At 57.2% G+C, this 14,146-nt stretch overlaps 1 protein-coding gene across 4 annotated transcripts in view; it reads right to left on the bottom strand.

Annotated features, from left to right (window-relative positions):
- acot11a (acyl-CoA thioesterase 11a) overlaps positions 1-14,146 on the bottom strand; it is a 180,501-nt gene that overhangs the window by 20,637 nt on the left and 145,718 nt on the right. For 3 of the 4 annotated variants that reach the window (XM_072511357.1, XM_072511355.1, XM_072511356.1), the window contains 2 exons: positions 13,742-13,825; positions 13,523-13,656 (listed from right to left, as the gene is read on the bottom strand). The exons of the other annotated variant lie outside the window; for it this stretch is intronic. In XM_072511357.1, coding sequence (XP_072367458.1) covers positions 13,523-13,656; positions 13,742-13,825 — 218 coding nt within the window. The remainder of the gene's footprint in view (positions 1-13,522; positions 13,657-13,741; positions 13,826-14,146) is intronic. 4 annotated transcript variants of the gene reach the window in all.

Here is a 14,146-nt window from a genome sequence, read left to right as displayed (position 1 = left end):
CACAATGTGACCCAGGCTATCTACACCCCCTTCTCCAGACTCAACATCTACCAATTCCTTCTCTTTGGTGAATACTGATGCAAAGTATTCATTTAGTACCTCGCCCATTTCATCTGGCTCCACACATAGATTCCCTTGCCTATCCTTCAGTGGGCCAACCCTTTCCCTGGCTACCCTCTTGCTTTTTATGTATGTGTAAAAAGCCTTGGGATTTTCCTTAACCCTATTTGCCAATGACTTTTCATGACCCCTTCTAGCCCTCCTGACTCCTTGCTTAAGTTCCTTCCTACTTTCCTTATATGCCACACAGGCTTCGTCTGTTCCCAGCCTTTTAGCCCTGACAAATGCCTCCTTTTTCTTTTTGACGAGGCCTACAATATCACTCGTCATCCAAGGTTCCCGAAAATTGCCGTATTTATCTTTCTTCCTCACAGGAACATGCCTGTCCTGTATTCCTTTCAACTGACACTTGAAAGCCTCCCACATGTCAGATGTTGATTTGCCCTCAAACATCCGCCCCCAATCTATGTTCTTCAGTTCCCGCCTAATATTGTTATAATTCTATGTTCTTCAGTTCCCGCCTAATATTGTTATAATTCCCACCAGGGACTTCTTTCTTTTGCGAATTCTTATTTCTACCCAGATTGATACCCCGACTTGATCTCCGTTGCCTAGACAACACTAATCCCGTCCTTCACTAGAAAAGCTACAACACCTCCTTTTCTTTTCTGTTTATCCTTCTGAAATAAGAGTACATCTGGATATTCAATTTCCAGACCTGGGGCGAAATTCTCCGGTATCGGCGCGATGTCCGCCGACCGGCGCCAAAAATGGCGCAAATCAGTCGGGCATCGCGCCGCCCCAAAGGTGCGGAATCCTCCCCATCTTGGGGGGCCGAGCCCCAACCTTGAGGGGCTAGGCCCGCGCCGGACTAATTTCCGCCCCACCAGCTGGCAGGAAAAGGCCTTTGGTGCCCCACCAGCTGGCGCGGAAATGACATCTCCAGGCAGCGCATGCGCGGGAGCATTAGCGGCTGCTCATGGCATCCCCGCGCTTGCGCTGTGGAGGGAGTCTCTTCCGCCTCCGCCATGGTGGAGACCGTGGCAAAGGCGGAGGAAAAGAGTGCCCCCACGGCACAGGCCCGCCCACGGATCGGTGGGCCCCGATCGCGGGCCAGGCCACCGTGGGGGCACCCCCCAGGGCCAGATCGGCATGCATCCCCCCCCCCCCAGGACCCCGGAGCCCGCCCGCGCCGCCTTGTCCCGCCAGTAAGGTAGGTGATTCAATCCACACTGGCGGGACAGGCATCCTAGCAGCGTGACTTTGGCCCATCCGGGCCGGAGAATCGCGGGGGGGGGGGGGGGGGGGGGCCATGGCGATTCCCGCCAACCGGCGCGGCGTGATTCCCGCCCCCACCAAATCTCCGAGCCGGAGAATTCGGCAACCGGTGGGGGCGGGATTCACGCCAGCCCCCAGCGATTCTCCGACCCGGCGGGGGGGGTCAGAGAATCTCGCCCCTGGTCTCCTTGTAAACATGTCTCCGTAATTGCCACTAAATCATACGTGCTGTTAACCCATTAATTTTGTACCAAATGCTTTGTGAAACCTTTAAGTTTGTTCTATTATCAAATTTCCCTACTCTTGTCTGATTCCTTGGTGCAATATGACGTTCACAAGATTTTGTCCCTTCCTCTTATTTTCTGGTGATAATCCACCTCATCACTAGCCTGAACTCCTATCTTCTCCTTTAACTTTGATTTTCTAATTTTCCATGCAACTGAACCCCCCCCCCAACACACACACACTCACATACACTATTTAGTGACACTAGTTGGGGCTAATCTGGAGTAATGCGTCGAGTTCTGGGTGCCACACTTGAGGAAGGATGTGAAGGCACTGCGGAGAGTACAGAGGAGATTCACAAGAATGATTCCAGGAATGAGGATAGATTGGAGAGGTTGGAACTGTTTTCTTTAGAGAAAAGAAGGCTGAGAGGAGGATTGAAAGAAGTATTCAAGATCCTGAGGGGTAGGGGCAGGGCAAATCGTGAGAGCTGTTCCCATTCATGAGGGCATCAAGAACTGGAGAGAACCGATTCAAAATAATTGGCAAAATGAGTAAAAGTGATGAGGGGAAAACTGGGGCGTCATTCTCCGACCCCCCACGTTGGCCGCCGTGAATCCCACTCCCGCCGGTTGCCGAAGTCTCCGAAGGGAGAAAAGTCGGCGGGGCGTTAATGGCGCCGCTGACGTCGGAGAATGGCACGGGTGTGCGCAAGGCAGCCGATTTTGGGCCATGCCGATATTCTCCCTTCCGGATGGGCCGAAGTCCCGTCGACGTGATGACCGTTCATGTCGACGTAAATCAAACCTCCTTTTCATCGGCATGAACCTGTGCTCCAGGTTCACGCCGACCAGCGTGGAGGTGAGTGACGGCCTGGGGGGTTGGCCGCTGGGCAGGCGATGGCGTGGCCGCAGTCTGAATGTGTGGGGAGAGGTGTGTCTCGGGTTGTGTGTGTGTGTGTGCGGCGGGGGGGGGGGAGGGGGGGGGGTTAGAGTGGGCTGGGCTCCGGGGGAGTGCCGGGGAGGGGGATGGGGGGTCCGTGCCGGGGGAGGAGGGGAGGGGGGGGGGGGGGGGGGGGGGGGGGGGGGGGGGGGGGGGGGGGGGGGGGGGGGGGGGGGGGGGGGGGGGGGGGGGGGGGGTCCGTGTCGGGGAGGAGGTTGGGGTCCGTGCCGGGGAGGGGGATGGGGGGTCCGTGCCGGGGAGGAGGATGGGGGGGGGTCCGTGCCGGGGAGGAGTTTGGGGTTCGTGCCGGGGAGGGGAACGGGGGATCCGTGCCGGGGAGGGGGACGGGGGGTCCGTGCCGGGGAGGGGGATGGGGGGTCCGTGCCGGGGAGGAGGATGGGGGGGGGTCCGTGCCGGGGAGGGGGATCCGTACCGGGGAGGGGGACGGGGGGTCCGTGCAGGGGAGGGGGATGGGGGATCCGTGCCGGGGAGGGGGATGGGGGGGTCCGTGCTGGGGAGGGGGATGGGGGGGGTCCGTGCCAGGGAGAAGGTTGGGGTCCGTGCTGGGGAGGGGGACGGGGGATCCGTGCCGGGGAGGGGGATGCAGGGTCCGTGCCGGGGAGGAGGATGGGGTCCGTGCCGGGGAGGGGGATGGGGGGTCCGTGCCGGGGAGGGGGACGGGGGGTCCGTGCCAGGGAGGGGGATGGGGGGTCCGTGCCGGGGAGGGGGATGGGGGGGGTGTCCGTGCCGGGGAGGGGGATGGGGGGGGTGTCCGTGCCGGGGAGGGGGATAGGGGGGTCCGTGCCGGGGAGGGGGATGGGGGGTCCGTGCCGGGGAGGGGGATGGGGGGGGGGTCCGTGCCGGGGAGGGGGATGGGGGGTCCGTGCCGGGGAGGGGGATGTGGGGGGGGTCCGTGCCGGGGAGGGTGATGGGGGGGTCCGTGCCGGGGAGGGGGATGGGGGGGTGTCCGTGCCGGGGAGGGGGATAGGGGGGTCCGTGCCGGGGAGGGGGATGGGGGGGTCCGTGCCGGGGAGGGGGATGGGGGGGGGGGTCCGTGCCGGGGAGGGGGATGGGGGGTCCGTGCCGGGGAGGGGGATGTGGGGGGGGTCCGTGCCGGGGAGGGGGATGGGGGGGTCCGTGCCGGGGAGGGGGATGGGGGGGTCCGTGCCGGGGAGGGGGATGGGGGGGTCCATGCCGGGGAGGGGGATGGGGGGTCCGTGCCGGGGAGGGGGATGGGGTCCATGCCGGGGTGGGGGATGGGGGGGGTCCGTGCCGGGGAGGGGGATGGGGGGGGTCCCTGCCGGGGTGGGGGATGGGGGGGGTCCGTGCCGGGGATGGGGGGTGCGAGGGCAAGTGAGTTGGTCCACCTGGCCAGGTGCCAGCCTCCAACAGTTGGACCCATGCGGTCCATGCCACCTGGCTGGGGGGAAGGAGGGGATATGGGCAATGATGACATGTCGTCGTTCCCCCCCCCCCACCCCGACCCCCCAAGGCCGTCATGTTTTCCAATCATCCAGCGATGTTGGCCGCCGTGGCGGCAGCCACTAATGTCCATGTTGCCCTGGATGAGGAGGAGGAGCGTGCCAGAGAGGCGGCGCAGGCTGCCGCAGAGGGGCAGGCGGCAGCCGCCCAGGCTGGAGGGACACCTGACCGACAGGACGAGGAGGGGGAGGAGGACGTCGCGGCCCCACGGCAACGGAGGCACCCGAGGGCGCCCCGTGTGTACCGGCCCCGGCAGTCATACCAGGACCTCACAGACCGGGAATGCAGGAGGAGACTCCGGATGAGGCGGGAAACCGTGGCACACATCTGCCACCTGCTGGCACACCTGTCACCGCGTGGCACTGGCGGGGGACACCCTCTCCCTGTGTCCGTCAAGGTTACGGTGGCCCTGAACTTTTATGCAACGGGGTCATTCCAGGCACCGAGTGGGGACCTGTCCGGCATATCGCAGACATCGGTGCATCGGTGCATCCGGGCAGTGACAGATGCCCTATATGCCATGGCGCACCGCTACATCCGCTTCCCTGTGGACCGGGCCAGCCAAGATGCCCGGGCCGTGGGCTTCTCTGCCGTGGCCGGGTTCCCCATGGTCCAGGGCGCGATCGATGGGATGCACATCGCTGTGCGGCCACCTGCAGATAACAGGGCCGTGTTCACCAATAGGAAGGGGACCTATTCGATGAACGTACAGGTGGTCTGCGACCACCGCATGATGATCCTGCAAGTCTGCGCCCGTTACCCAGGCAGTGTACACGACTCATATGTGTTGTCGCGGTCATCCATCCCCAGCATGTACGAGGGACGCCATCCCCGGCTGAGGGGCTGGTTGCTGGGCGACAGGGGCCACCCATTGCGATCGTGGCTGATGACGCCTGTACGGAGGACACGCAATGAGGCGGAGAACCGCTACAATGATGCCCAGGTAGCGACAAGGGGAGTGATAGAGAGGTGCTTTGGCGTGCTGAAGATGCGTTTCAGGTGCCTGGACCTCTCTGGGGGCGCCCTCCAGTATCGGTCAGATAGGGTCGGCCGCATCATTGTGGTGTGCTGCGTCCTGCACAACATAGCCCAGCAGAGGGGCGATGTGCCGCAGGCAGAGGAGGGCGGAGTGGAGGAGCAGCAGGAAGAGGCGCAGTCCTCCCCAGATGAGGGGGATGGGGGCAATGGTCAGGGCAGACGGGGTAGACACAGGCGGGTGGCGGTCCACCGTTACCGGCTGGCCAAGCGGGCACGGGACAGACTGATAGCCGCCCACTTCACTGACTAGATGGGCGTGGGAATCGGGTAGTATGGCCACAGACCGCACACCATGGCAACAGCCGACCCCCCACCCATCCACCCACCCAGCACCCTCACGCCCCCCCCCCCCCAACCCCACCCACCCCACCTGCATGCACACCACCCCCCCCATTGCCGATCCACCTGCGGCACAACGGCCGGGCTCACACAGTTGCGGGTGGACGCGTGTCTATTGCAGGCCATGGAGGATGATGACAACCCGCCATGCGGTGAGCTCCTGGCTCCACATCGTTGGACTATGTCTGACCCATGGCCACAGTACCACCATCCACCCGGACCTGCATGCGGCTGTGACACTGCAGCGCACGGTTCCGTCCTCTGCCCGGGGGGATGTTGATGGCGGCACAGGGGGAAGGGGGCAGACTCACCTGGGGCTGAGGTAAGACCACCCCTCACACACACTTGCGCTCAACGTACATGACACCCCCGCACGCTTTGGACAGAGCACAAAGGCAGCTTCTGTAGGTGTAACATTGACTTTAATAACCAAAGGAGTTCATGCACGTGCCCTAGCCCCTAAAACTCATCTGTGCCCTGCACCCGTGCCAACTTACTCAGTGTCTAATTGTTTGGCCTTACGGGCCCTTTGACTACGTCTACGTGGTTCCCCAGACGCTACAGCAGAACTGGAGGTGGACTCCTGTGATTCCTGCCCTCTGACACGGGATCCCTTTGGCGGCCGTTTCCTGGGGCGTCCTGGCCTAGATGGGCCAGGCTGCGGCCCGGGCAACTGGGATGGCGAGCTGCCAGCCTGTCCTGCCCGTTGCCCACTCGATGCACCTGGGACGGAAGGGGGGGGGGGGGGGGGGAGTCCGAGGTGTCGTGGTGTTCCGGGACCTCCCCTACAGGGGGAGCCGGGACGGACCACACCACCTCCTCCCCCCTCGGGTGCCCGATGGCCCCCAGGCCTCTACATGGGTGGGGATTGCGAACGGACTGGCCATCCGTCGCCCCCCAGACATCTGGTGCTGCCAGTCCTGGAGGCCCGTGCTGGTATCGACAGGGGTCTGCAGGTTTGCAGCCATGGAGCCCAGGGGGTTGGCAAACCCTGTCTGTGACAGTGCGACGCCGGCTCACACATGGCCACTGCTGCCGATGCCCTCAGCGATGGCCTGCTGAGACTGGGCCATGGCCTGCAGAGACTGGCCATGGCCTGCAGAGACTGGGCCATAGCCTGCAGAGACTGGGCTATGGCCTGCTGAGACTGGGCTATGGTGCTGAGCGCCTCTGCCATCTGGCGCTGGCACTGGCTCATGGCCTCTTGTGAGAGGGCAGCCGTGTCCTGGGCCACAGACGCCGCCTGAACGGAAAGCCCCAGGCCTCGCAAACCATTCCCCATGTCTGACACCGTTGCACCCATTGCCTCCACCGCGGACGCCACCCGTGCGGTGTCGGCCTGGGTGGCACGCATGACCGGCACCACTTCCCGCTCCTGGACGCGGGTGGACTCCTCCACCTGCGACTGCAGCCGCCGCAAGCCGGCTGTCACCCTCTTCGCTCGTCTCCGGGTCGTTGGTTGCATCGGATCTATGTGTGGGTGTGGAAACTCCAGGAACCCGGGATCCATCTGGGTGGCAGATGTTCGCTTGGGCTGGGCTGCCCTCCGACCGCCCGGCCCCTCTGCTGCTCCTACCTCCACCTGCTGTACCGGGACGGCTGTGTTGTGCCACCAGTGAGTGTAGCAGACGCCTCATCACTAAAGTGCCCAACCGAGGTGAGTGTTTCTGCGATGGTGGAGGGTGTTGGTGACAGCAGTGGCGTTGTGTCGTGCTCTTCGTCCCACTCTGAGTCCATGGCACTTTGGGGTGGGGGTTCGTCTCCACCCATCCACTCTGACTCACTGTCCAGTATTTCGTCTTCCTGGGTAGTGCTGTCCTGGGTAGGGGTGTCCTGGGTAGGGGTGTCCTGGGTAGGGGTGTCCTGGGTAGGGGCGACCTGGGTAGTGGCGACCTGGGTAGTGGCGACCTGGGTAGTGGCGACCTGGGTAGTGGCGACCTGGGTAGTGGCGACCTGGGTAGTGGCGTCCTGGGTAGTGGTGTCCTGGGTAGTGATGTCCTGGCTCGGATGTGACGGGGGCCTGTGGCTGCCCCCCTCGTCGCTGGGTGGTCGCTCCCGCACGTGACGGGGGTGTCGTCTCCCATTTGCTCCAGGTCTCTCCGTCTCCCGTGGTGTGCGAGGGGCATCCTGCGGGCGTCGCATGCTGGAGGGTCCGGGTCTCTCTGTCTCCCGTGGCCTCCGAGGGGCATCCTGCGGGCGTCGCATGCTGGAGGGTCCGGGTCTCTCTGTCTTCCGTGGCCTCCGAGGGGCATCCTGCGGGCGTCGCATGCTGGAGGGTCCCGGTCTCTCTGTCTCCCGTGGCCTCCGAGGGGCATCCTGCAGGCGGTCTGCATCTGCAGGGATGGGTGCCTCGACGTTTGCTCCTGCGATACACAATGAAGCATGCATGGTTAGACACGCAGGCAGTGATCAGGTGATATGGGGGAGGGGGGATATGGGGGAGGGGGGATATGGGGACGGGCTGTCGGTGGCTCACTTGCTAGTACGCCCCCGACCTCTGCATCAGCAACCTCCCGATCCTCAGGTCCGCCAGCCAGTTCCAGGGCCCTTTCCTCATGTTCGGTCAGTGGCCTCTCATCAGCGGGGCCTCCTCCAGTCCTCACATGCTCCCTATTGTTGTGTGCGCGCTTCTCCTGTTTGGGGGGGGGGGGGGGTGGCAGGGGTAAAAGGCAACACTGTTAGGCAGGTATATGAATGCACGCCATCGGTTGCGCGTGCATTGCAGAGGTTAAGGTTAGGGCTGGATTCACTTGGGGATATGGGGGATATGGGGGAGGGGGGATATGGGGGAGGGGGGATATGGGGGAGGGGGGAATGGGGAGGGGGCAATGGGGAGGGGGGATATGGGGGAGGGGGGATATGGGGGAGGGGGGATATGGGGGAGGGGGGATATGGGGAGGGGGGATATGGGGGAGGGGGGGATATGGGGGAGGGGGGATATGGGGGAGGGGGGATATGGGGGAGGGGGGGATATGGGGGAGGGGGGGATATGGGGGAGGGGGGGATATGGGGGAGGGGGGGATATGGGAGGCTCACCCTGCCTGCTCTGACGAGGTCGTTCACCTTCTTGTGGCACTGGGTGCCTGTCCGTGGTGTCAGGGCCACAGCGGTGACGGCCTCTGCCACCTCCCTCCACAGACGCCGGCTGTGGCGTGGGGCAACTCTGCGGCCATGCCCGGGATACAGGGCGTCCCTCCTCTGCTCCACTGCGTCCAGGAGCGCCTCCACATCCCGTGACTCGAACCTCGGGGCTGAGCGGCGGCCAGCCATCCAGTCGGGTGTTCCGGTCGGGTGTTCCGGTAGAGTGGGGGAGCAGCGCGGTCTTATGAGCCGTCACGCCGTGCGGCGCGTATGACGCTGCACGGCGTGAACCACGTGCGCAAGCGCGGATCCCGTAAAGTCGCTGCTAGCCCATTTCGGGCCGGAGACTTTTGACCCATTTTTCCGGCGTGACGCAAGTCGGATTTGCGCCGTTTTTTGCGCCGATAACGGAGAATTTCGCCCCTGTTTTCAGACGGGGGTTGGAATCTGGAATGAGCTTCCTCAGAGGGTGGTGGAAGCAGGTTTGATGAGGTATTCAAAAGGGAATATGATGGCTAGCTGAAAAGAACAAATATGCAAGGTTAAGCGGATAAGGCAGGGAATGAGATGAGGTAGAACGTTCCTTCAGCGAGTCAGTGCAGGCCCCATGGGTTGAATGGCCTCCTTCAGCACTGAAGATTCTGTGAACATTTTATGTACTCCAAGAACGAAGAGAAAGAAGATATTTGAGGCAACAGCTTGGAAAATACTTTTCTGCCAAGTTCCTTCCCTCACTTGAAGGTTCCCTAGTTCTAGAGGTGTGGTTCTTCTCTAGTACCATGACCAAGTAACTCAAGGTAGTTACAGCTGCCAATCTATTTGACTGTAAGGGACACTTTGTCAAGCTTCATCTCATTCTCACCAGGCATCTGCATGTGTGTCTGCAGCAGAAATCACTGGATAGTCAGCACAAATGGAAACAAATCAGTTTGCTTCTCTCCTCCCCAATCCATGGAGAGCGGTGGACTGAAGCATGGTTAGAGTTACCCCAGGCGAGATCAGATAATACAGCACAAAGTGGGAATTGAACCCAAGACCTGCCTGATCTGCTGCAGTTACCACTGCCTTAGTAAGCTGAGCCCTCACAGGAGAATTCTGCATTGTACACAACCGGCTGTAAATTGACAATCAGATACAAACAGAATCCACTCCATAGCTGGCTATTTCCATAGGCACCACCCTGAGAGGAGCTGGGAAGCAACTGGGTCTCCCAGTGGTAATTCTCAGGACAAAACAGTAAACTCTGCGAACCTGAGCTCAATACTCATAAGATCCCTACAGCGCAGAAGGAAGCCATTCGGCCCATCAAATCTGCACCGTGTGAATGACTCCCCTTTCCACCCTGCCCTATCATTGTAACCCCATAACCTAACCTGCACATCCCTGCACACTAAGGGGCAATTTATCTTGGCCAATCCACCTATCTCGCACATCTTTGGACTGTGGGAGGAAACCAGAGCGCCCAGAGGAAACCCACGCACACACTGGGAGAACATACTACTTCACACAGGCAACTCCACACAGACAGTGACCCAAGGCCGGAATTGAACACGGGTCCGTGTGTTGCTAACTGTGTTTCTCTTAATTTGGCTCGGAAGATGGCGGCCAATATGGTCGCCTTCCTTAATTCTAATTACGTTTGCTTAAGAGTCGCCCGGTATCTTTCGATACCGCCACAAGGTTCAAACCCGACTGCTGATCAAAGACTCGATACACCAGTTAGTAAGTTCAAACTCAATGCTCATTTATTTACACACACAGTCAAATATACTCATGCACAAATACTACAGACTAAACTATCACTACTGCTAAGGCCTCTACTTAGCTTCGGGCACCCACTCAGTCAGAGGAACAATGGCCGTTGTTCGGTTCTGAGGCTGCTGGGGTCGAATTGGTACAGAATAACAGCTAGGAGTGTCCGTCTCGTAGCGTGCGTTGACCTTGGACTTACCTATTCTGATGTTGCTGTTGGGCAGGTCTCTCCTTGGTGAGAGCCGGGGCCGCAAGATAGAGATTCTCTCTTGGGGGATTCTTCTTATACCCAAAAGGGGCTTTGCGCGCTTTTGGGCGGGCCTTGAACATGGCCCCAATTAATTGGGCCATTTCCCAATCGTTCTCATCGATTTCCTCCAATAGAGGGGTGGGTGCCCTGATTGCTGGGCGTGTCCTAGGTGGCCGTTGGCCTGCTTTGTTCTGGTCTCCTCTGGCGCCGGGGTGTCTGTCTTGGTATTGTTTACTTAAATGTTGCCTTTTTCTCCCGGGGATGGCTCATTAGTATGGAAATGGTTTGCAGTATCGGTCTTGTCTGGGAGCTACGGCTCCAATCAACAGACAAACCTTGCACATGCTTGCTTTCTTAGTATTGTCCATTTTCCCTGCAATCTTTGCAGAGTGTCCATTTTGTAATCGGGAAGTGGCCATCCCAGATGGCTACACCTGGTGCTGTGGTGCAGGAGTGCTAACAACTGTGCCACCATGCTGCCCAATACTCCAACTGGTCTACTCACATATGAACTTTGCCAAGTTCCAAGCATTGGTGTGTTTTTACTGACCTCCTGCTAGATTCTAATGCAGCTGCCTCACACACACCTATCAACCTTTTTATTCCTCTTGATCATTGTCCACTGCAACCCGCCTCAAGAGAGAGGGAAGGAAAATTAATTTTAGAATTGAAGACAGCACTAAAGAAGGAGCATTTCTTGTGCTTACATCTACTCATCAGCCTGACAATTTCTGCCCTTTCAATGGGCGCCTTGATGAGTTTAACTTTCCTGTTCAGTTTTGACTGCACCGTGAACCATGTCTAGAGCTCCTCTATCACACAAGAGACTCCACGGAGTCTGCTGACATATTCTGACTTTTCGCCAGCCATTTCAATCTTACTTCATTTTCCTTAGACCTGGTTCTGCACAACTGCATGTGAAGCTGTGCCTAAGGCTTCATCCCTTAACCTGTGACTTCAACAGTCATCAATCAGGCTAAAAACAGTTGTGCTTTCCCCTCCACTGTGACCTCCTCAGCACATCCAGCCTCCAACTAAATGCAATGCTTTTCAAATGGACCCACACCCATGATAACGCAACAAAATCCCTACAGAAACATAGAATCCCTACAGTGCAGAAAGAGGCCATTTGGCCCATCGTGTATGCACTAATCCTCTGAAAGAACACCCTACCTAGGCCCACTCCCCCGCTCTACCCCCATTACCCCACCTAACCTGCACATCTTTGGACACTATGGGGCAATTTAGCATGGCCAATCCACCCAAACTGCACATCTTTGGATTGTGGGAGGAAACCGGAGCAACCAGAGGAAACCCACACAGACCTGGGGACAAAGTGCAAACTCCACACAGTCACCCAAGTCTGGAATTGAACCCAGTCCCTGGTGCTGTGAGGCAGCAGTGCTAACCACTGTGCCACCGTGGCGCCCATGAGTTGGCACACATCCAAATAAATGCAAAGACTGAGGAAATACTATTTGGTCCATTATGTCCACTCCTTCCACTAACCATACATAATCTACCCCATCACAGTTCTGGAAATAACATTTAATTCCAGAGAGAAATTTTTGTAAAAAATATTTTGTTGATCCCCGATGTAAATGGAACAAGTTCACCTGAGGAAGGAGCTGTGCTCCGAAAGCTAGTGTTTGAAACAAACCTGTTGGACTTTAACCTGGTGTTGTAAGACTTCTTACTGTGCTCACCCCAGTCCAACGCTGGCATCTCCACATCATAAATGGAACAAAACTCTGGACCATCCATCCTTCCTCACATCTTAGGTTCTCTTGTTTTTTTACTCTGTCGCAATGGACTTCACTGGCAAGATTGGCATTCATCCAGGCAAGCGGAGAGTATTCCATCACACTGCGCACTGTGCCCTGAAGGAGATGGCAATGTTTTGGGGAGCAGAAGGGGAGTTGCTCATTGCAGAATACTCAGCCTATGACCTGCTCTAGCGGCTACGGCATTTACATGTCTTTGCTAATTAAGTTTCAGGACAACGATGACCCCGCCTCCCGTCCCCCCAAAGATGTTGGTGGACTTTGTGATAGGAATGCTGTTGAATGTCAAGGGGATGTGGTTCAATTATCATGTCCTACGAAGCATTTTGACCATGTGCACTGTGGCTGCTGATCAACAAGTAATGCATCACACTGTTTTCTCAATAAAAGTAGAAGTTAGGTCAGATTTAATCAGCTTCATCACAGGAGCGTGAAAGAAAGACAACTCTACTGCTGGTATCGTAAAAGGTGGTAAAAGGTGTAGGGCTCATTAGGGACCTAAAAAGAAATTTACACATGGAGGCTGGGGGCATGGCCAAGGTATTAAATGAATACTTTGCATCTGTTTTACCAAGGAGGTAGATGCTACCCATAATGAAAGAGGAGGAAACTCGTTGTGATAGGAATGCTGTTGAAGGGTTCAAAATTGATAAGGATGTATTAGATAAACTGTCTCCACCTAAAGTTGACAAGGCACTGGGACCGGATGAGATGCATCCAAGGGTATTGAAGGAAGTGAGAGTGGAAATTGTAGGGGCACTGGCCAGAATATTTCAGTCTTGCCTAAACTCAGGGGAGGTATCAGAGCACCGGAAAATTGCAAACATTACACCCTTGTTCAAAAAGGTTGAAAAGATAAGCCCAGCAGCAATTTCTGGCCAGTGAGCTTAACTCTGGTGGTGGGCAAGCTTCCAGAAACAGTTATTCGAGATAGAATTAATAGACACGTGGGAAAATGTGGGTTGATTAGGAAGAGCCAGTGTGGATTTCTTAAGGGGAAATCGTGTTTAACTAGTTTGCCTGAAAGTGTGATGGAGGAAGGTTAAGTTGAGGCAGTCAAGAGAGCATTAGATGATTATTTGAATAGAAACAATGTGCAGGGGTACAGGGGAAAGGCAGGGGAAAGGCAAAGTCATGATCTCATATGGAGAGCCGGTGCAGACACAATGACCAATATTTGCGCTGTAACAATTCTGTGGTACAGGAAGCTGTATCAAAATCTTCCCCTTCCATTAGCCTTCCCTTCCCACTGTCACTGATATTAACTATTTGATTAAGTTGCTCTTCTTACTGGTAGTGGGAATCCCATTCATGCCGATGGCTCATATCGGACAGGAGCGTGAAAACTTGCTTGACGTTTACAGAAACAGACATTTCCACTTTGAAGGACAGAAACTGACCTTCCTCCAGGGTGAATAGTTTGGCCTAAAAAGAAGAAAATTGACATCATTTCCTGAACAGCCGGCTGCGGGAAACTCCTGAACTCTATGTTGTTGTTAGTTTAACTTGCCTTGTTCTGTGTGCAGTTCAATACCCAGTTTTGTTTTGCAGCCAGCATTTTTAGGGCAGATACATTATTGTAGCTGAGGTAAACCTTGAACAACAACAGAAAAAAAGCAAACTAGTCACTTCAAACATCCAATTGATCAAAGAGAGTTCCAGCTTGGATACCTGGTTAGTGCAGAGTTTGCTAATCTCGGTCTGCCAGGACAGCCGCATGCTGTAATTAGAACATAGAACATAGAACGATACAGTGCAGTACAGGCCCTTCGGCCCACGATGTTGCACCGAAACAAAAGCCATCTAACCTACACTATGCCATTATCATCCATATGCTTATCCAATAAACTTTTAAATGCCCTCAATGTTGGCGAGTTCACTACTGTTGCCGGTAGGGCATTCCACGGCCTCACCA

Source organism: Scyliorhinus torazame, chromosome 7 (assembly GCF_047496885.1).
Source record: "Scyliorhinus torazame isolate Kashiwa2021f chromosome 7, sScyTor2.1, whole genome shotgun sequence".
NCBI lineage: Eukaryota > Metazoa > Chordata > Chondrichthyes > Carcharhiniformes > Scyliorhinidae > Scyliorhinus > Scyliorhinus torazame.
Note: the sequence above shows the minus strand (reverse complement) of the source record. Positions and strands in the feature narration are given on the sequence as shown.